Source organism: Clavelina lepadiformis, chromosome 3 (assembly GCF_947623445.1).
Source record: "Clavelina lepadiformis chromosome 3, kaClaLepa1.1, whole genome shotgun sequence".
Classification (NCBI taxonomy): Eukaryota; Metazoa; Chordata; class Ascidiacea; order Aplousobranchia; family Clavelinidae; genus Clavelina; species Clavelina lepadiformis.
The window spans coordinates 15,947,980-15,969,902 of NC_135242.1; the positions used below are offsets into that span (position 1 = coordinate 15,947,980).

General features: G+C 35.8%; 3 protein-coding genes across 5 annotated transcripts; 1 reads left to right on the plus strand and 2 right to left on the minus strand.

Moving 5' to 3' along the window:
- Positions 1-596: 596 nt before the first annotated feature.
- On the minus strand, positions 597-9,551 carry LOC143449149 (uncharacterized). Its single transcript, XM_076949241.1, has 10 exons — positions 8,736-9,551; positions 8,297-8,602; positions 8,022-8,181; positions 7,007-7,203; positions 6,677-6,853; positions 6,296-6,568; positions 6,015-6,205; positions 5,378-5,477; positions 2,099-2,293; positions 597-1,758 (listed from the first exon to the last, which is right to left on the minus strand). Exons 2-10 carry the CDS (start codon positions 8,472-8,474, stop codon positions 821-823), a joined length of 2,409 nt encoding a protein of 802 aa, XP_076805356.1. The 5' UTR covers positions 8,475-8,602; positions 8,736-9,551; the 3' UTR covers positions 597-820.
- A 2,239-nt stretch (positions 9,552-11,790) lies between these two features.
- On the minus strand, positions 11,791-15,104 carry LOC143449150 (uncharacterized). The gene is made up of 7 exons (XM_076949242.1): positions 14,972-15,104; positions 14,477-14,608; positions 13,778-13,909; positions 13,169-13,326; positions 12,949-13,066; positions 12,398-12,527; positions 11,791-12,113 (listed from the first exon to the last, which is right to left on the minus strand). The coding sequence occupies exons 1-7, from the start codon at positions 15,036-15,038 to the stop codon at positions 11,927-11,929; spliced, it is 924 nt and encodes a 307-aa protein (XP_076805357.1). The 5' UTR covers positions 15,039-15,104; the 3' UTR covers positions 11,791-11,926.
- Positions 15,105-15,638: 534 nt separating this feature from the next.
- Positions 15,639-21,709, plus strand: LOC143448866 (uncharacterized). 3 transcript variants are annotated; one of them, XM_076948784.1, is made up of 11 exons: positions 15,639-15,726; positions 17,629-17,774; positions 17,973-18,085; positions 18,440-18,543; positions 18,692-18,791; positions 18,952-19,094; positions 19,366-19,485; positions 19,810-19,977; positions 20,923-21,090; positions 21,300-21,417; positions 21,505-21,709. In XM_076948784.1, the coding sequence occupies exons 2-11, from the start codon at positions 17,703-17,705 to the stop codon at positions 21,698-21,700; spliced, it is 1,302 nt and encodes a 433-aa protein (XP_076804899.1). In that variant the 5' UTR covers positions 15,639-15,726; positions 17,629-17,702; the 3' UTR covers positions 21,701-21,709. The 3 variants fall into 3 exon arrangements, with proteins under 3 accessions (XP_076804899.1, XP_076804898.1, XP_076804900.1); XM_076948783.1 differs by lacking the exon at positions 15,639-15,726 and adding an exon at positions 15,773-16,182; XM_076948785.1 differs by lacking the exons at positions 15,639-15,726; positions 19,810-19,977 and adding an exon at positions 15,773-16,182.
- Positions 21,710-21,923: the final 214 nt, after the last annotated feature.

Consider the following 21,923-nt stretch of genomic DNA (forward strand, 5'->3'; position numbering starts at 1 on the left):
GTATTGCGCTCCCTAAGGTACAATCTTATCATGATCCCCATGGATGCATTTAATCACCACTTTATGCATTTAATAAGTTCATACTCTGAGGAATGGACCAGTATAAGGTCCGAAACATGTCAGTAATTAATGAAATATGAAGTTCTCTGCAGTTGTTGTCATTCTTGCAACAATTTAGTATAAATTTTTTTTTAATGAAAATGGCGAATTAATAAAAGCGTTACGTGGAATAGAAGATCGCTTTATCACGTGCTATTACCTCGTCGGATAAACTTTTTCACGTCCAACCAAATCAAAAAGTATTTGGCAAGAATGCGTTGACCTTTCCATTTCGGTTGACCATCTTGGGCAGCCACTTCGTTGCGTATTTTGACATGGATTTCGTGCTTCGATTTTAAGTGACTGCTGAACAAACTTTTGATGCCTGAACCGCTGTTTTCATACTTTTCCTTAGCACTTTGTTGAGCTTTTTGTTATAAGAAGTGGCCTCAAACTTCCGATTTTCCGTGGCCGCTGACGTATAAGTTATTAAAAATATGCCGTTTTTATGGAAATGGATTTTGTTTTTATTTGCAAATGAAACAATGAAAAACAAATCAGTTAAAACTTTTGTATTTAATTTATGATAGGCCTATAAATTTAACCGCGTAGTATTTTCAAAAAAAAAATCAACAAAAGAGCAGCATTTGTTATCGAGTTCTGTCAGGTGGTAAACATAATGAAATTCACATAATACGCTTTCAAGTGCTATACAAAACTTGCAACAAAACTTGGGATTTTGATTTGCCGTGGTGTATATAGGCAGAAAGAATTAATTAGGTTACAGCGAAGGGTCATTAGAAAATGTGTCTGGCGATGAATAACCAAAAAATGTGAGAGCCTCTGGACATATTGTGTGGTGTAAATGGTTTTCAAGACTTTTCTCACAATGCGTTCTTTCAACATTTTCTACGATTTCAATTTTGTTTGCTGGGAGCTCAGTATCAGTATGTTTGCTATGACTTTCATAAATTAAGTCACTTTGTTGGCAAGGATTATTGGCAAACGTACTCGCGCAAAAATAGGTGCCACATTTCAGGTTGTCACTTTCTTTAAGTTCAAGATGAGTAGGACATTCATCGTCGGCAAATAATGGAACAAAATGGGAGGAATGTATGCACTTATCAGAACTCACAGGGCAAAGAGCGTTTTTGCTAAGTTGATTTAAAGTTGTCATTTCCTCATTGCTTTTTGACCCTTCACATATTGACGCATCAAATTGGTTTTCCTCAAAAACCTTGCTTTGACTTTCTGATCCTCGAGATATGTTTGTTGGACAATCTTCTTTTGCTTTACCACAATTATCCTTTTGTAAACCTATTATGCCGTAAGGTTCTTGTGCGTTTTCCGTCGTACTTTGAGTGTCCAGATTGCTTTTTTTATCTGTTAGAGGTTGTTTCTCTAGAGTTGCAGGTGCATTATGAAAATCATTTGAAGATGTTGGGATTACAAGCTTATCTCCAAGATTACAGGGTATTTCTTCGACGGTAGTGGGGTCTGGAGAAGACGGAATACCACTGTCGATACTCAGACGAGATGTTGTGTATGACGATGAATGATCAAAGTCATTCACTTTGGCGTAATCACTGATCGCGTCTTTACATGTTGGCGAGGTATCTATTTCCATACCAGAATCATTCTGACAAGGATACCGTTTACTCTCATCGAAATCACATGTTGGGCTGGTCTCTTCAAAAGCTGTACCTGGATTCTTCTCACCTATAAGCATTATGTTCTTTTATTGCATGCCAGAGGTTGTCACAACATATTAAAAAGTAATATATTGCATATTACAAAGCAAGAAATTACAAAATTAAATGTAAAAAGTAAAATAAATTTTTGTTGGTTTATCAATTTTAGTTTTTCTAATTTTCGGTTATAATCGTGTTTTTATATTTTTTTATTATTTTGACAGACTGACGGTGCCTTGCTGCATATAGGCGAAATAAATTTCTGTTTTAAATCGTGTAAACGATCCTGGTTTATTTCACTTTTTACATTTAACTTATAATGCCGAATTATATTCATTTATTTAATTACAAAGGCATTTACTATTTACCGTAGCTTGGCTGAAGAACTGAGACCATCTTGTTGCTCTGTTTATATTTGTCATCATAAATATTGTGTAAGTTATTACGTGATATGTCTTTACTATTTTCGTTCTTTGGATTTTGATTGCAAACTTTCACTTCTTTTAATTCAGCTTGAAGCGAACATGTTGCATGTAAATTCTTGTCATTCAAAATCATTTTATCTGCAATTGTAAAAATATGGCATATCAAACGTTAACATCAATTTATGTACATTCTGCGTGAAAGGTTATCGAAAGTATCAAAAATTCTCCGCAATGCAAATGCAACACTACACTGAGATTTTTACATTAAATAAATTTTATACTATAGGCATCATAAATTTATTTCCTTCTTCCTTTTCGTGCCGGCGACGTTATTCAGCCACCTAAACCAGATGACGAGACAGGAGTGGAGCAGTCACTGCGCAAGCGGTTAAGCTGTACCAAGGCCATCCTGTATGACCAAAGAAAGTCCGATACCGGGTATAAGAATCGGTGTCGGGAGCGAATTTGGAAAGCTTGACAGGACTTTTTGCCACTTCGAGTTCCATTTAGTTCCAAAATTCCGTGTTAATGCCTGAGTTTCTGGCGTGATCTAGCAATAGCAGTTCGGTCGAAACAAAAGGATTTTTTGATTATGGTCGTTAGATTTGCTTATTTACTGGGTCAAGACTCAAGAAATGTAAGAAATGAAATGGTTCCGTCGCCCGACGAGCGAGAGAAAGGATAACTCCTTCACGGCAAAGCCCAGAAGGTTGGTTGTGTGCAAAGACGGAAAAGTTGTCTATTGAAGGGAGACACAGACATCCGGTCACAATGTGCAAGGCACGGTTTATGACAGTGTCGATATGGTACGTATGTATACTGCGACGCCAGAGTGCGATGTAGGTGCGTAGTATTCAGCTTTGTAGTACACTAGGCACAGGGCTGCTATATGCAGCAGCCTAGCTTGAAAACACCAGACATAAGCTTCTTGCGTCAATGTTGGCAATGAAAGTGACTTGTCTATAAGGGCTGCCCCAAAATATTTTAGGACAATGGTTTTGGTTTTCTTTGGTGGTCTATAGCGTTGAGATTGAAGGCTGCCAACATCGTTTTAGATTTGCTTCGCTTTAATTTCTATTTCCGGAAGAGCGCTGATAAAGTAATCACGTTTGGGCAAAAAGGCCTTTTACTGCTTTACACACTTCTATGCCGAGTAGGCTACACAATCGCTACAGTCGTCCGCGCAAGAATACGTGGGGTTTACAGGTCAAGCGCAAGCTTACTCGTCTTCGGCAGTTTATATGGATGTAGATAAGAAGAAGGGCAGGATCAATCCTTGCTGAACATTGTTTTTGAGGCGTCCTAAACTGCTTCGTTGACCGTGACTGGTATTGAGGGTAAAGCTCCTGTTGAATGCAAGATCCATGGCAATACGGATCATGTTCTTGCCTGTGAGCAAACGGAGCAACTTGCAGGCATACCCAGGTGCTATTCTATGTCGTAGGCAGCTGTAAGATATAAAAGTACAATACCGGCCTATTTCCTTAGCCTCGAAGCTCTCTTCGAAATCTTAGGTCAAAAAATGACTTGATTTAAAGTTAATTTCCTAGGTCGAGAATTTGCCTGCTCTCAAGGAAGGACGGGTAAGGTTATGGGTTCGACGCGGGCATAGATCAACCGTTCACGGATTTTAAAGGGAACACAAAGACAAGATATTTAACGATGCCACTTTTAGTTCTTTGTTAGCTTCTGAGGCTTTGAGCTTAGCCATAAAGGCTCTTACCAGAGTTGAGGATTTTCGTGGCGTCACTAGCAGGAAGACAAAGTTTTACCTGGCTTTGTTTGTTAGGATGGTACGGTTACGACAGACGCTTCTATCCAACAATCGCCACAGATTTTTCTCTCATTTCATGTATCCCATATATTTTCTCGCAGCTGAGTGGCGATAAAATTATTTATAATGCTCCATGCCGTGTTGCTCGAACGTTAAAAGTCCACGATGTTGAAAGTTTACCATCCACCGCCTTAGTTTCGTAGTCTCTCCTACAGAGTATTGGCTGTTTTGCGAGAAGCTTTGGCAGAAAAGACACAAAGAAAGGAGTGATAGAGGGCTTCACATTCAGAGTACCAGAACGATGAGTTGTAGGTGAGGTGGCCGAGTAGTAAAGTTTTTGTCGAGATGTGATTAACGAAAGTCCATTGGTACTGCGTCAATTTTTCAAACACACATTTGTTCGGATTTGGTTGCCGGGTCTATGCTTTTGAACGCCAAATCGGGTTTGTTCATATTTTCTAACCCCTTAGAAAAAAAGTAGCTGTGTTTTTGGGCTTGGTCCCAAGTTGTTACTGCTCATGCGGTCAGGCAGTCTCCGTCCTCGTTGGTTTAGTAAAGTTGTATGCCCAGACAACGAGGCGGCAGTTCAATTCATCGGCGAAAAAAAAATGGGCGAGACATATAGGGGCATCGACAAGGGTGCATTTGCGAGGTTAGTGTGGTGTATGATATGGTGATTAATATTTATCTTCGGGTTGAGGAAAGTCTTTGCACGACTTAAACCTGGCAATGACTCCTTATCACTCGAGCCCGGCTTACCGAGCTTGCTTTTGTGCAAGTTCCGGTTGTCGCGCATTTTTTTTTTGATTATATTGTTTATTGAACACGGAACCCAGGCCATTTTTATTACGAGTCCAGCGCTAGCTCTAACCACTCCGTCCACTTGGCTACCGAAACGTTTGGGTCTGGCTACCGGTTGAGTCTTGAATACGTTGACAATGTTGTAATTGTCAACGTAAAGCACAATTCGATCTCCACAGCAAGCAGATGTTAGCTGACGAGAGATCAAATGCTGTTTGTTGTCACGCAAATGTGGTAATGCTCAGTTTGCTGCTGAGTATGATTATAGCAAAAATTGGCCAGAGTGAGCTTATCTGCCAAAGTACAGTAGGCCTTATTCTAGGAAAAATATGACAATGGCACGATCTTTGTAGGACAGAGCTCAATGACTATGAGCTTGCTCGAAGTCATGCACTCGACGTTCAGCTGCAGTATTGTTGGTCGAAAGTATTAATGCCTCGCCCTACAGTAAGAGCTGGCGGGCGGCTAGCTTGTCATCTGCTGCTAATAGTTTCGGATGGAAGCCCTGGGATGGCAGATTTTGCTACAAATGTTTGCTGAAACGTGTTACTTGACAGAAGGGGCCGTGAAAAAAGGCCTCTTCTCTCCTCCAAATCACTAACTTAGCCTTATTAATCCAATTTCTATTGAAACATAACTAGGCCCACCTATAGCAGCACGCTCTTTCTGGTCAAATGCTGTGGCAGTTTCAGCTTCTGAATATTTCACTTCTGTTTCATCGTCTTTTAGATCTTGAAAAGCTCTTTTCTAGAAAACAGGATGAGGAAATTTATTTTCAGAAGTATACCAGCTGCTTATGATAAACGTGCAGTTTTTTAATAAAAACTTGATTGGGACATGAACAAAATTGTACTAATTTGCCCAAAAAAGTTACAGTTATATTCATTATTATCAACCTAGTTAATGAAGGTGAAACAATTGCTGCTTCCCAGCGAATTTTGACAATTAAATCAATATTGTTGTATTTTTGTAGTTTCGAATTTTACCGCTTAAGAAGACAATTTACAATTTTAAAAGTTAGAAGTTTTTTTAAGAAACTGAAATTGCAAAAATTCTCCCAATCTCAAAAAACAGCAGTTAGGGTCGCTATATACAGGCCACATATAACAAATATTTTCATAAAAATGCGTATAAACGCTAACATCCCGATATTTCAACGTTCAAACGGATAAGAAGACAAGTATTTTGCTTGGAACGTTGCTATATTAATACGGTTACTCACTATTCTATACTTACAAACTTTACAGAAATAAAACATCGGAACATCCACGCCTAACCACTCACAAGTGTAAAGGGAAGCTCCTTGTTTGATTTCTTCATTTTAATGAGGTGATGTTTGCAGCGAATTATTCCAACCAAAATAAGAAAAATAGCTATTGATCCTCCTACAGAGCTTATGGTGATAATGAGAATTAACATTGAGTTTTCCGGATTTCGATGATCGTCAAATGTCTTTGTGATTGGAACATATGTTTCTATAGATGGAATAAAAAAAAACGGATGGTTATATTTCTCCTTATACTCATCATTACACCATACATAAACACAAAAGGTGCTGTACTTACTGTTATGAGGCATGCATTTAGTTTTAATTTCTCTGTTCGAAGTATTGACGCTAAGCCACAGAGCCATACAAGTAAAGGTTTCGTTATTTGGATTGGAAGAAGTGATGTTGTAAATATTGGTTCCATTAAAAGTTTTACTCGTGCAGTTGATACTGTTTTGGGTTGGCGAGTAATATATTTCATATTGCTTGTACAAGAATCCGGTCATGTCGTAAACACCACGTTTAAAGTTGAACGAATCGAGTTCGTTGGTGGCATTTACGGTGATATTTTCTAAAATATATAATGTAACTCAGCTTCTTGGTTGAGTACTGAGTACTGTTTGTTCTTAGATATCTGTTGTCCGAAAATTCACACAAACTAGCTATGGTACTCACTAACCTTTTGGGAGTTCAAACAAACATACATAAGAGTATTTTTCAGCTTGTATATAACGAGTGTAATTTAACCATTCTTCCACAACTTTGTCTTCCACAGCATTATCGATCTTCTGTGTTAGAACTCTTTGGAAAATGTCTTCCGATGAAGTTGACAATGTTAAACTTGGGGAATGATTCTCTTTAGATTGAAAAATAATCACAGGAGTTAGCAATAACAATAACTTTATGAGAATTGCTAATAAGTTATTAGTTATAATATATGAACTTTTCCTAAATTTTCAAAAATGCTCTCATTTCTTAAAATTGCTTTCCGCTTTACACTGTAATTTACCATCTATATCCAATGGAGATTCATGTGTAACGAATTCAGTGGGAAAAACCACTTCCTCTTCTTTTACGACTGTTGAGCTGAATAACGTAAGACTATAGTACAATTTTTTTAAGTTCAGCTGCGGAATTATTTCTTGATCCGGACAAGTTTGAAAGGGCAAGGGAACTCCACAACATCTCTCCAACGGTTGCAGTGTCCTACACAAGTCGATGCTTGGTTATATGGTTCGGACATTCTTGGAATGCAGAAAACCTTGCTCATTTATTTTTGCTAACCGCATATAACGGAGAAAAGGCCAGATTTGAATGTTTTACGATTCTTTTTAGTGCGCTTCAATCACGAATATACGGGATTCGTTATCGCGTTTAAGGAATAAATTCTCGGGTATACTTGTTATGTAACAATGCAATCACGTCGTGTACAATATTCATTCATGATCGCAGAAAAAATTATTTGATAAAACTAAACTGCAAGTGCTATTTGAGACGGCATATCTTACGGGTTGCATTATTTCGCCAGAAAAAATCGGGTGTTTAAATCTATTTTTTACTGTTTCCTGTTAACCTTAGCTAAATATTATAACATGGTAACCTAAACCTTACCTAAATCTATTTTATCTAAAACTAATTCGAATAAAACCAAAAATAGCTAAAATCAGCTTTATATATACTTATTCTCCTCACTTAACCGCCTATCTTTTATAACCACGACCTACTTGGTGAAATAGTCACTCTCTATCTTACAGCCTAATTCATTAGTGGGAGTGACATTGTGGGGGACTGTTGCTTGCGTTTCTTTCCAGGTTTTTGGTTTGTTCATTTATTTAAACGACAATTAAATTATTATTGTATTTTATAGCAGCTTTAACACGTTAAGATAACTGTTTTAGCCACATTGGATTTCTCCTAAGTATCTTCTAATAGTGTATACAGACATACGCACTAAAGTACGAAGCTAAACATATCGTGCAGTCTAGTTTAAACTACTGTATAATTAAATACTGAGTTATTTTTACATGTTGTCACTTTCATCCAACGAGTAGATCGACATTAAAATGAAATCATCTTCTACCACCGTTTCATTATTATATGTCCAAGCCGGGGTAAATATGTGAGGTTTCATTTTAATTTGTTCATAGTCCAGGTAGCTTTTAAGCAAACTTGATATTGGTGTTTCTACATAAAAAAAGAATAAAATGTATCTACTGACTTATATCGTACAAAATTGAATTCGATAAATTACTATAACCAAATGTAGAAAATAATTAATGAAAGGCAGATATGTGCTTACCATCAAGCAAAGATATGTTGCTGTTCACGTTAATGCAACTTCTACAGGTTTCATTAGATATTTTTAAGGTTGGGCAGAAACGTGGATATCTGTCCATTCTAGTTGCTGAAGCTTTTATGGTGAATGAGGAAGAACACGATTGCAGTAACAACAGATGCAATAAAAACCACTGAAGCATAGCTTATAATTTTCTGGTGACGATCAAACTTTTCTGAAAGTGTTCAATCCAAGATTTAACTTGGCTTCAGACAGCTCACGGTAACAAATGCAAAACGCAGGACTTTTGTTAAACGCAACTGAGCCCGCCTGAAAACAAACATGTCATATATGCGATGCATTATGTATGATGGTCGTCATTTTTGATTAATTAATTAAAGTTTTAGGCTCACAGCTATGGAAATTCCAAGTAGATTTCAAGCAAACGCGCAATTTCACTCACATAGGTTTCAAGCTAAAACTGTCATGTGCAATTAGACTATTTATATCTTTCAAAGGACAAGTTGATCGCAGAACATAGCCAAGGCATTCATGTCATTTACATCTCGTGTTTTTTCTTGTCGACTAAATTTTCAAAATCAAATTTTACATTTTCCGAAAGCCTTTTAGAACAGTAAGTTTTCACAAAAAACATAAAAAAGCTAAAAGTAATATAAATAGTAACTAGGTTCATGATATGTTTGTAAATTATAAGATAGATCTCTGCAAACAAAAGTTACTCGAACATTACTCGTGAGTTATCTTCTGTCTTTTCAGTATTTCTCACATCAGATACCTTTTGCAATACACACGTCACACATCATCAATAATAACAAAGTAAACAGAAAACAAGTCAAAAGACAATGCTGTCTTATCATCTTTTGTAACTACAGCTTACTTATCACCACCAGCCACTTACGTCTTTCCTTTTTTCATCTAAGTTTCGATCGCTCGAGGCAAATTTTTGGCACAAACACGCCTTACGTCAAAACTGGCCAAATAGCTAAGAACTTGACGTAAGTCAATAACAGCTATTGCTTAAATATTCTACAACTGTCTACAAATACGGTGTTCCGGCTTGTAGCTAATCGTATATTAAAAATACCAAAGTGCAAGATATGAAAGCAAAGTACAAACACACAACGCAACATTGAAAATGTGAATATCTTCTAAATGAATGCGATGAACACAAGATAAATATACAGAAGGTGATGCTATAACGCTAATAAAAATATTAAGCAGTAAAAGTGCCGTAGTTGATCAAAAGTTCAACAACTCAAGCAGTCTCTTGGACGGTAAGGTTTGGATTTGAAATTCCTGATATGGTTGTAACTCTGCGGCCTGTAGCTCTGTTGGGAATCTTTAAAAATATTACAATTGCTCAGATACTATAGAAAGCGCGTATTCCTTTAAATACAACAGATCCATTTGTTTGTTAGAAGTACGTTTACCGTTTTATTTTCTCATATAAAACAATTATAACAAGAGAGTATTCAACTTTCATCCTCGACCAAAGTTACACAAGGTTCAAGATTCAATAAAGGTGGATAGCTTTATTGGCTATTACAGAAACACTTATTGCCAAAACCTTACCGCGTACACTGGATCGACTTCGTAAAATCCACGCTTCTTTGCTTGGCGTTTACGCACAACGCAACAAACGATGAGTAGGGTGATTATGAAGAAAAGAAATACACCAAGAACGATGACGATTATCAGCCAGTAAGCAATGCCAGCACTTGCTAGGGGACTGGCAGCAGTAGCGATTGGTTCAGGTGTACCTAAAACAGTTCATATGCGTAGTCGGTTGACTAACATTAATATCTGCTATCAGGGCGAATTCAAAGAAAGGCGATAACAACTTAAAGTTTTTGTAAAATTGTTGCACGACAAGTTCAGTTTGCTGCGTGATTCTACGATGTTGCGCCTCACACACGGTTTCTGCTATATGTTATGTTGCACCCGAAAGCAAATTAATTCCATGGCTCCTTGACGTCATTTTGCGGTAACAAAAAAAATCCGTTGCTACATTATAATGAGATTTTTTCATTCCGTCACAACCATCCTTATTTAAGAACAGTGAAACTAATGTAGTTGACGATGCTGTATATTAATTCGTGGAAAAGCTTGTGAAAATATCTATCTAAATACAAAAGATACCTAAAAACCAGTCTTGATTTAATTAAACTGTTTTTGAAAATTTCTGAAACAAAAAACGTTTTTACATTATTAAGCAGTACGCTTGGAAATGGAACACTCTTTGTGCCATATAGATATTTTATGCTATGCTATATTGTAGCCTACTTGTACCTGTAGTAGATTACTTTTATTCAATGCGATTTACAACGCATTTGTCAAGTATGGCCAAATTTTGTCAATACAGTACTATATCATCTGTTGAAGACTTTTGCACTTGGCATCAGACAATTATTTTCCAGTCATTACTTACTAACCGTGCCAAACTTGCGGTTCAAATTACATCACGTACCATAATACCTTATCCAATAGCGCAATAATCCGACCTCTGTAAAAAATCCAAACCATAAATTTTTGGAAAATCCCTTTATTTTATGCGCTACTCTTGCTGAAAATAACCCAAACTCTCAAAGTTACCAGCAAATAAATGAATCATCGATTAGTTTAGATGTTTGACTTACTTACATCGTATATGTGTGGTGGGATTATTCCTGCATGAGTAGGTCTATATAGTTTATTGATATGTTCCGGCTTAACATATTCTGTTGCATGACGTAATTTAAAGGCATTAGTGCTGAACAATATACAGTAGAATGACTTATTATGAACTCCGCATAGTATTCAACTAATTTATAACTTTCCCCCATAGCGAATATTATTATTAATTTTAAGGGTTTAAAAATTAGGGGTTTAAACAACATTTCCTGTCGTTTTTCGCTCTATTTTGTTCAATGACAATGTCGCTACAAAAAAATTAGCAAAAAGTTGTATTTGGTTTTTGAAACGATTAGCCAATGGAAGATAAAAATAACGAAGTAGAAAAGTAAAAATCGGCTAATGTAAAATAAAAATTAAAAAGTAAAATAACTAAAGTAAAAATTTATTGAAAATTATGGTTGGCTACCAAATTAGATTCTGCGTAGCAGACTAACATTTTTCAAGCAAAAAATATTTTTCTTGAAACTGAAATGGTACAGAAGTCGAACACACTCCTTAATTTAATTCATGATTGCAATTAAAATAGCCCTGCTATATGCAAAAATCTCAAGATGATCACCCCTCCCCTGCTAAACACACATTCTTGGATCTGACACTGTCTGTAATGTAGGCGTGAGATTTAAATCAAAAAGACTCAATAAAGTGCTTCATTCAAATTCTACCTAAAGTTTTGTGGTGACACCACTTGTCGTAGGTGCTCGATTCGGTTCTTGCGTAACAGCAGCCTCGTGATTCGCAGGTCGGTCTGTCAATACCATCCCACCCGCAGTCTACTTTTTCATCGTTTTCAACGTTGCAGGAAAAATCTGAAATAATTGCAAACCTGAAGAATGTTTTGCTACATGCATATAGAGCATATGATTATCTATTTCAAAAACCTATCAATAACATAAATATTTAAAGTTACTTACGAAATGGATATCACAAACGCAATTGTAAAGAATACACTAGCATTACACTTTAGATTAGAAAGATAGATACAGTATTAGCCATACTTGAGTTGATGAGGTCATTATTTTTATTACAAGTGTTTCCTTCACAACAAATGAAACACAGGGAATTAACGCTTCCTGGAATACAGTCGTTTCGAAAATTGGCTTCTATGTGATCGCATAGTTCAGTCGCCACACATCCTTGCGAAACATATCTAATTCACACACTCATGTCAATTAATTAATAAAGTAAAGTGCATGTATATACAGCCAAATAAATCAATTGAATGTGATGTGAGTTTTCGAATAAGCCGTTGCAGTTGATCAATAACCAGTATTTTCGAAGTCACTTAAAGCTTACTACTGAAAATACTATCACAACATAAACATAAAAGTAAACAAACTATAACATCTTATTTGGCACAGTAGCATAAATCAGCTTAACAACTTTGTGACGAGTTCGAAGCAGCCATGCGCAAAATAACTGTCAATGTCTTACGTTTCGCCTCCGTTTTGCCAGTAATGTAATCCAACAAAGCATTTTTGCTCGTCCGGCCCACACAATCGTAAAGTGGTGCTACTGACGTCATTCAGCGTGACGTTAACACTTTCAGCACAAATCGTTTGCGCTACAATAAGAATAATAACAATATCTTAAGCTTCTCAAAAGTAACAGATGCCTTCTTTGACATGCAAATATGTTTTATACTGTGTAATTGCAATCATTTAGAAAATGATAAATATTTTTGTGTATAAAGCGGACGTCCCCTTTATACAAGGGCTACATAGTTTCATTGATCCATATGCTTTCATTATTCACAACAAGAAAAAATAGTGTGATATATACACGAATCAGTTTAAAATTTCTTCTTATGGGCAAACCTATACAATTTAAAAATAATTATATATACTGTATATATGTTGTATAAGTACAGTAAACTAATAAACAACCCCCCGACTGATTTATGCATAATTTAATTTTTGCTCATAAGATATAATCAAACATATTTTTATTTGAAATTATCTCTATAAACACAAAGCTCTACAAACTTGAATTGTCATGAGGCGTGGCTCGTATAATGTCAACTGGGTCGCTGTACGAACTATCAAAGACAGATCGAATTGAAAATTTGTACAAACTGCCAGTAGTCAAATTTGAGATTGTAACCTATAAAATTCATATACCATGAAAAGTAAGGTAAAACCGCATTAAACTTTTAATATCCTCATTTTTTACACAAGCGTGTCTCAGCATGATGTCACTATTTACCTGTTGACCGTTGATGTCCTCTAAAGTAGAACTGACAGGAGTGTTTCTATCATACGTCACTTCGTAGGCGTATATTCCGTTGCACTGAATATCCCACTGCAGCGTTATGGAAGTCGGGTTTATTGCGCTTGCTACAAAATTTCGAGGTGGTTCTGGTCCTGAAAAATGAAAACTCGAGTTCATGCCAACATTTTAATGTTCGTGAGTAGCTATCCGAGCCAAGCGCAAACGTATGAGGTCATAATAAAATAAACAAGTTTAAAACTGAGAAACGTGTTTCTGCTGCTATTCTGTGGGTTATGTACGTCCGAAAATACGTTTTCGGTAAGGAACATTTAAGTGGATGTATGAAGTGCAATTATTTGTCACACACAAATCGTGAGGTCGATTTATCAGGAACATAAACTTGTATACCGCTTGTATAATGTTGAGCCTCGTGTTAGGTGGCTTAGTGCATCCCAACCACCTATACTATTACTATTGTGTTTGCAAAAAATAAATTTAGTGTTACGATAAAGTTTAGTGTTTCATTCACATTTTAAATCTGTATTTACAGTTAAAGAGTACTTAAAATGTAAAAGCTTTTACACTTAATTAAGTTATACTTACGCCACAACAGTTGTGGATCGGGGGCATTACAAAGGTATGTGTCGCAACAAATCAAAGCAAGATCTTTTGTACAAAAGGCATCATTGGCCACTTCACAGTTCACTACTGATGGTTGCTGACAACCTTTACGGTCTGAAAATAACAGTTATACATGAACATAATTTAAGTGTGGGCGTTTTTGCTACAATTTTTAAGCACCCTGCCTGCAGCAGTGTCAGTGTACAACGGCTACGCGTTGTATGCGCGCTCCAAGGACTGGTGCAAATACCCGTTTCACTTGAATTGCGATTGCGGGGAGTGTTAGGCTGTGACTGTGTCGCAATCTCAAAATTTGTTATTATAATTATTGTAGTAATAACAACTTCGTTTTGATACATCAGTTACTTTTGAGTTACTTGACAAAGAAAAAATTATGAAATTAAATGAGCTACTGTAAGTCAACAATGTTGTCACACTTCTTTGTCATTGCGGTTCTGTTACCTAGGAAGCATACTGCTTTTGGCACTGCATATTGTTACCAGATTACCTACTCGTAAATACTCGAGACCTGTTTGGTTACAGGTTTGGCTCTTAATTATAAAGAATAATGGCAAGCATTCTGCAACAAAATTAATTGTAGTTGGATAAAACTTTTGAATATTGCATAAAATCTACAATACGAATCTTTGTACAAATCAAACAATTTCAAATGTGTCTCACAGTATCTTTGCCCAGCATCATTCACCCATGTTTGAGAAAAGCAACCTATTCCAGGACCGCACTCGTAACCGCTAACGCATTGGTCCAGAGAGGTTGCCTGTTCGCAAAATCGACAAAGCAAGGCAGAAGATTCTAAACAAGTTGCATGTTGAATGTTCACTAATTTAAAATGCAATATTTCGTAGTTGAAAATTATGGTAGGCGCAGGAGTACAATGTGTATTCTGGCAACCGAAATCGTTCGTTTAACTTGCTCCACAATATAAAATTTTTCTATTTACTTACACAGAACATGTAAATGTTAGCGAATGGCATTAGTTGGATCTAAAACTAATGAGAATAAATTCAAATAAATGATATGTTTTGAGTTCATTTTTCGTTCTCTAAAATGTTCGTTATGCAAAACAAAGAGTCGAACCGAGAAGTAAACCATTTTATTTTTGAGTTCATAAAGTGCTAGCGTAAAACATAAAATAATGTAGCAAAATATACTTACCAGTAATTAGTAGTCCACCAACCATAAAACATATCCACAGACTTCGTTTAAAAATGTCTCGTATCATTTCTATTAGTGACTTTTTTTAAGTTAAAAACCACACACGTATCAACAGTAACATATAATGTAGAGCTGTCAGGCAAGCGAGCAGGTTTTTAAACGATTGTGCAACAGTTTTTTCCATTCTCAAACGTGAAGACAGGGGAAGAAACGATGATGATTAATAGTGGACGTTTAGTTCCACCAAGTAAGACTGACCTGTCTTTAGATGCAATTATCGTCACTTTTTGTCAAACGGAAGCAATTTCAAAGAAGTGATTTTGTCTAAAACCCTTTGATGTTATTTTTTGATCTTTGATGTAAGCATATTGAGTTACCACTTTGCAAGGGCATGAGCTATGATATACACCACAACTTTTCGTTGTTTCTACTTTTCGTTCCATTCCTACGTATATCACAAAAGTGTCTGTGGTGAAATCGTTTACTGGTATTATTCCAAACAATTTGCAATCAACTTTTGCAGAGAAAAGAAGCTTCTTGTAGAAACATTCTGAAGTATCTTCGAGTGATTGTTTCTAATTGCTCATCACTAAGTCACTTGCTACTTGAAATTCGTTGTCTCTCAATTAAAAAAATCACTTCTCGGCCTTTGAAGACGACTTTGTGATTTGAACGAAGCATACTTCAATGAAGAAGTGTCCTGGAAACTCTCAGAAAAGACCAAGATCATTATCCCAGACAATCGCTATCGTTAGGTTGACGATATTGTCTTTTTGTATGAGATTATAGCTTTCATTTAAGATATAGACAACTGTAGAGGATAAAATAACGCTACCTTTGAAGAAATCGCACAGTAGCACACGTTGAGATGATTAGACAACGTTATGTAAAAAAGAAAATTATCTTCAAATCAGACGTTAAGTTCTATCAACGTGACTATATTAACTTTTTGACATGGAAGTAAAATTTTAATTAATCAAAATAAAGTAGAATGTAAAGGTCTAACAATTTGCAATGGCAGCTTTGAGAGCTTCAAAGTTATGTGTCTTTGTGTCAAACAATGAATATCTTTTGTGACTCTAATTTAAAAATCTTGCTCAGCATACTAAAATAAGCTATAGAGCGTTTAGCTTAGTACTAACAATGGAAAAATATGGTGATTAAATTTGTGCATATTTTTGTCATCGTTTGCGGAATTGCGTGGTGTAAAGGTATAGTAATATTGTGTACAAAGCTGATGGTGGCTGAACTGTGTAATATATATAAGGTACCTGTGCCTAACAAGGCCCGGTCCCTAATAAGGCCCATTGCTCATATTTCGCAAACCCGTGCAAACAAATGAAAATTTTTATCCCTATATAAAAACTAATATAAATTCATGATGGTTTACCAGATTTCATCCTTGTCACGTGATCAACCGATTCGCTAGAGCACAACAAAAATTTGATATCTGCAGTTAAGGTGGTTTTGTTAATTTAGAAAAAAAGGAAGTGAGAATTTGGCCGGTTAAATGAACTGTTGTCAGTCGGCTGAAGTTTTCATGTAACAACCAACTTAGTATTGAAAAGGATAATGCACTTTTTTTTGCAAAAATTTTTCTGATAATAAAAATGTGACATTTTTTTCGTGGATGCCACATGCGCCTAATTAGGCCCATGCAAGATGCTTGATGGTTGAAGATGGTTGATCCCCCCCAAAAAAGATAAAAGGTCTTTGCTACAAAATATGCCAGTAAAAGTACCAAAAATTGCTCAAATAATTTTGAACTGCCCAAAAATTGCCTATTTAATGACGGTTAGGGGGGCCGGTGACCCCCAACTGCTGCACCTATGCTGATGGGTCACATTCCTTTAAGTTTTCAACCCACGTTTGTTGGTCGTTGTCTTACACAAATTGGTGGTTGTTGGCTTGTTTTATTTGCTTGATACGTTTTTTCAGCTATGTTTTGAATCAAAATACTCACAAAATTGGTGGGCCTTATTAGGAGCCTATGCTCCTAATAAGGCCCATTTTTTGGAATTTTTAATTTTTTTATAAAACTTTTTTGGGGGGTTGTCAGGTATTGTGGTTTTGATATATTGTAGTCATATACCCTCACTAATACAATACGATTTTTCAGTCTATTCTCATTTGTGGTTCTTGAGTTATTTTCAAAAAAGTGTTAGGTGGGCCTTAATTGGTACAGGTACCTTATATGTAGTAAAACAATAAAAAAAACAGAATATGAGATCGCATTTTAGAGTTAACTTTTAGGTTTAGTTCTTATGTTCTTAGTATATTATATTCTGTTTGTCTTATTTTACTAAATTAATATTGATTATGAGGTATATGCCATGATACCTGATCTCGTCTAATATAAACTAAGTTATAGATTTCAAAAAAATGTATGCAAGTCTTTTCCAACTATAAAATTATTTACAATCTGAAGTGGTTTCTAGCTATCACTATTATGAAGGATTCGCAATTTAAAAATTTAACATTATATAATCATGTTGATTCATTTTTGCCAAAATTTGCATAATATACTAAAAGTTAGATAGAAAGTAGCAAAACCTTGCGCTTATATCTTAAAACTTAAAGTTTATTCAGCAGTTTTGACATGAAAATATATTTCTATTTCTTTATTTAAAGCAGTATTAACACGAGTTGGTTTACAGGACAGGAATGCGGAGGGGAGCTAGATCCAGAAGAATATAGTCTTAAGAATCCCGGCTATCCTACGGAAGGTAACATGGAGTCCAAGTACCCATCAAACACCGACTGCATATGGACATTTTCTGGAGATGATAACACGCTTTTTGCCGTATGTTAGTGTTTTTGGAACGATTTGCAAGCATTTTGCCTATAACAACATCCTTTTGTAAATGACCTTCGGGTTATATTTTGATTTGACGTAGCAGCCTTGGGTTGTAGCCAAATCGTTTTTTTGCCAAATTTTTTTTTTGCCTTGGGTTGTAGCCAAATCCTTTTTTTGCTTTTTCAATAAATCCTGTATCCGCAGTTCAAATTTTGGGATATCGTGATAGAGATTGGAGAAAATAATTCTAACATCACTTGTGATTATGACTTCCTGAATGTTTCGGTTACCTCCGTAGGATCACAATTGTTTTGTGGGTAAGTAAACAATTTAACTTTTTTACAAACAGTTGGATACAAGACCTTAGCTAATACTAAAACGATTATTTTTCTTAAGTACAATAGTCTTATTCTCAAAAATGTTTCTTTTTATAGAGTGGTAAGTTTGCTTAAAAATTTCAAAGTTTTATGATGATGGAAACTTTCCATTAATTGTTACACACACATTTTTTTCTCAAAATATTACCTCGAAAGTTTACAATTTCAATGAATGTGTTATATTTTCTCAAAAAATATACTTGAATATTGGATTATAATAATTATACCTAATAATTATACCACAAAGTCACTTTGGTGGTACTTGAAGGATTTTGTCTGCTGATTAAATGGCAGGTGGGTGAAACCAGAAGATGCTATAGTTGGTGTCGGGTCTGTCTATATTCATTTCCACAGCGACGACTCAGTTAATTTCAGAGGATTTCAAGCATCATATTCCAGTAAACCGTATTATATTTTGGGCAATTTATGGAAAATGTGTCAAGCTTTTTTGAAAGTAACGTTGTAAAAGTAGTAGGAGTTTTTTTTATGTGTATAAGAGTAAGAGTGTGGACCTTTTTTATTATTTAAAATTGACTCTGTAATTAGTAACCACTGATTTTGATCCTTGTGATCCGGATCCTTGCGAAGATGGCGAATGTGGAAGAACAGAAGATAAATTAAAATCTCTTTGCCACTGCAATGCCGGGTGAGTTTTACTTTTTTAATGTTTCCCACATTGCAGAAATAACATGAACTTGCAAAGGACCACCGTTGCATATAGAAACTACACGCTTAAACTTTTAACCAGCATGTTTGACATTCTTTATATCTTTAACATCTCTCTGCGCCACTGATTCTTGATGCAGGTCGACAGGAGAAGAATGTGAGGTGGATATAAAAGAATGCGATTCGAATCCTTGCCAAAATGGTGGATCTTGCGATGAACCACAGAAAGATTATTACACATGTCAGTGTATGCCGCAATGGATGGGAGCACATTGTGAAGTTGGTACGTATTATTGCAACAGACAACCTTCCTATTTTTCAAACCCCTAATACCTTCCTTTTAATGATGAAAATATTTTGAAATAATTAAAAAAAATAATTACAAAACTTGAAAATATTTTTAAAAAACAAATATATTCTCGATCGCTTCACTTTGCTTATATTACCGTTTTTTTTGCAATTGCTTGAAAGAAAACTCTTTGCTAACAAAATGCAGGCTGATTTTGAAATACTTTGCTTCAATCTCATTTTCAACATCAATATTTTGTACGTAGAGAAGGGTCCACCCTGTGCAAGCAATCCTTGTGTGAATGGGGGAATATGCAGTGAAACAGAAGATTTCGACTTTCAGTGTGCTTGTGAAGACGGATATATAGGAAAAAGTTGTGAAATAGGTTTGCGTTACAATTTTACAATGTATCGTGGTAACACATATCAGCTTATAACAAATAAATGTATCGTACCACATATATACATTAACAGTAATCATAATTACAGGGTACACGGAGTATGACGGTATAAATATAAAATCATTTGTTAGACAACGTGGAATGTCTTGTCCTGATGTTATATATTTCCATACCATAAAACATTAAATGATTAATAATAATCTAAATTTTGTTCTTTTAAATAGTTTTGGCTGTATGACGATAACCATGGTTATGAACAAATCTTAAATGTATGGTTATGTTAAATAAAATAAATTTATTGCCAATTAGACGACTTTCCCCCGTGCTTGTCGAACCCTTGCCAAAATGATGGCAATTGTACCGATATCAGCAATCCCGCAGCAGCAACTTCTGATGAAGAAAACGAATATATAACGCGGTACAACGGTTACCATTGTTCGTGTCCACCAGGATATGGTGGCACAAACTGCGATACAGGTGTTCGCTGGCGTGGGGCTCAAATGCCTTTAACATGTCCTATGCTCATGCACTGCTTGTCTGCGCTTACATACCAAATATCATGGCAGATATGTTACGCAGCTTAAGTGCGTGCGTAGTCTTAGAAAGTCTAGTTCTTGACTGGATTTCTTTATGCTGCAAAAACATGCTTCTTGCTCGCTTAATTACTGCAGTCGAGCAATGTTCTAGCCTCAGCTTCTTGCAAATGTTGTTCAAAGCATCAAGCTGCCAAAATGCTATGTTTTTCGTAGTTTTCATGCCAAACTGCAAAAGTAACAGTACGCGGCTACAGTCAGACCTCGTTAAATCCGGACCATTTCGTTTCGGCGAAAAATGTCAGTTTAGCGAGGTATCCGGAAAAATTGAAATCGAAGGAATATCACAATGAAATCAACTTACCTCAGGCAGCATGCATTTATAGGACTATATTAGATTAACATTCGAAAAAAAGAAAAGTATTGAAGATCCATTTACGTTCAAAATAAATAATTCCAGTAATAGAACTTAGAAAATTGGTCAATGACTGAGCCTAATACATACATTGATGTGTGACAAATATGAAAAATTGACGCATTAATATGTAAAATTTGTCGTCATCCGATTTATAGCAGGTATTTTTTCTATTGATTTGGTACATCAATTCTAAATCGTCGGAGTCGGACGGCGTGGTTTCCGGATTAAAAGGGTAAAGTGTAAGTTATGGGAAGAAACCTATAGTTCGTTCGTTCATGCAGCAATTTTATGTCGTACAACGGGTATTCCGGTTTTTGGTGTTCGGATAAACGAGGCCTGACTTTACGCATATTATCTATGGACAAGTATTTCCATTATTTGTTCTACAAGGATCTACATCAGGACTTTTTACGTGATACATTTTAAGCTGCATGTGTTAAAGTCTGTTATTAGTTATTACTTGGTTTACAGAAGTAGGCTGTGGAAATCCTGGGATAGCATACTTGAAGAAGCGAAGAAGATTTAATACAGGATCAATTTTAGAATTTTCTTGCGAAAATGGCTTTGTCTTGATAGGTCCTGCAAACTTAACTTGTGTTGCGGATGAAACTTGGTCGGAAAAAATGCCCGAATGCGTCAGTAAGTATATGTAGCCTCTTTTGGTCCTTATAAGAAAAATGTTCTCTGAAATGTTTAACAAAAATCTGACAGCTATAGCTCTTGAGTCAGACCGTTCTATATAAGCTGTAGCTGTTTTACTACGAGAAATCTGTTATATTGCCAAATGATGTCATGTAACCTATAGTTAGTATGTAGTTCCTTAGAAAAACCCTTTGATTATTCCGCAGGTAACAAAACTCTATCAGGCGATAATTCCTTGTCTCCATACGCATCTACAATGATAGCCTTGGGTGCAGCACTTAGCGTGAATATGGTTGTTTTTACATTATGGATGGTTTACAGAGGGTACGAAAGTTAAAATTAATCTTGTGAAACGGGCAGTTGATCCTTGGATAAAAACATGAAACAATCTCTACCTAATATGTACATTAGACCCTGGGTGAAATTAATTAGGAGACCATCGGCTTCCACTTCTGATAGCAAACAGAACATCCATTCTGTATCCATCAGTGTCAGCGTCATGGATGATGACGTATTTGAAGACGAACAGAACTACGTCACCGAAGATCAGAATGACCTCGAGTCGCTTAGCACGCGTTCCTACTCCTCCTATTCTAAAGTGTATTAATGAACTGAAGCATAATTTCCTTGGAGATGACTTCAATAATTACTCGGTTACACCGACTCGGTTACATCTTCTTATATACACTACTTTGGATAATAAAATAAAATACTTTAATGAGCATGTTTCGATCAAGGTCAACATTATAAAATTGCAATAACTTATATTGCGAAAGATTTGATGCTCAAATTAAATTGATGACGACTTATAAAAATGAAAACCGAAATAA

Coding starts and splice junctions, on each gene's coding strand:
- LOC143449150 (XM_076949242.1), bottom strand. CDS start 15,038: ATGATACGAGACATTTTTAAACGAAGTCTGTGGATATGTTTTATGGTT. Junction 14,609..14,971: donor TGGTGGACTACTAATTACTG/GTAAGTATATTT, acceptor CAACTTGTTTAG/AATCTTCTGCCTTGCTTTGT. Junction 13,327..13,777: donor CGATCCACAACTGTTGTGGC/GTAAGTATAACT, acceptor TTCATTTTTCAG/GACCAGAACCACCTCGAAAT.
- LOC143448866 (XM_076948783.1), top strand. CDS start 16,125: ATGGTGATTAAATTTGTGCATATTTTTGTCATCGTTTGCGGAATTGCG. Junction 18,086..18,439: donor GGATCACAATTGTTTTGTGG/GTAAGTAAACAA, acceptor ATTAAATGGCAG/GTGGGTGAAACCAGAAGATG. Junction 19,978..20,922: donor TGGCACAAACTGCGATACAG/GTGTTCGCTGGC, acceptor CTTGGTTTACAG/AAGTAGGCTGTGGAAATCCT.
- LOC143449149 (XM_076949241.1), bottom strand. CDS start 8,474: ATGCTTCAGTGGTTTTTATTGCATCTGTTGTTACTGCAATCGTGTTCT. Junction 2,294..5,377: donor GAAAGAGCGTGCTGCTATAG/GTGGGCCTAGTT, acceptor TTACAATTGCAG/ATAAAATGATTTTGAATGAC. Junction 1,759..2,098: donor AGTTCTTCAGCCAAGCTACG/GTAAATAGTAAA, acceptor TAATGCTTATAG/GTGAGAAGAATCCAGGTACA.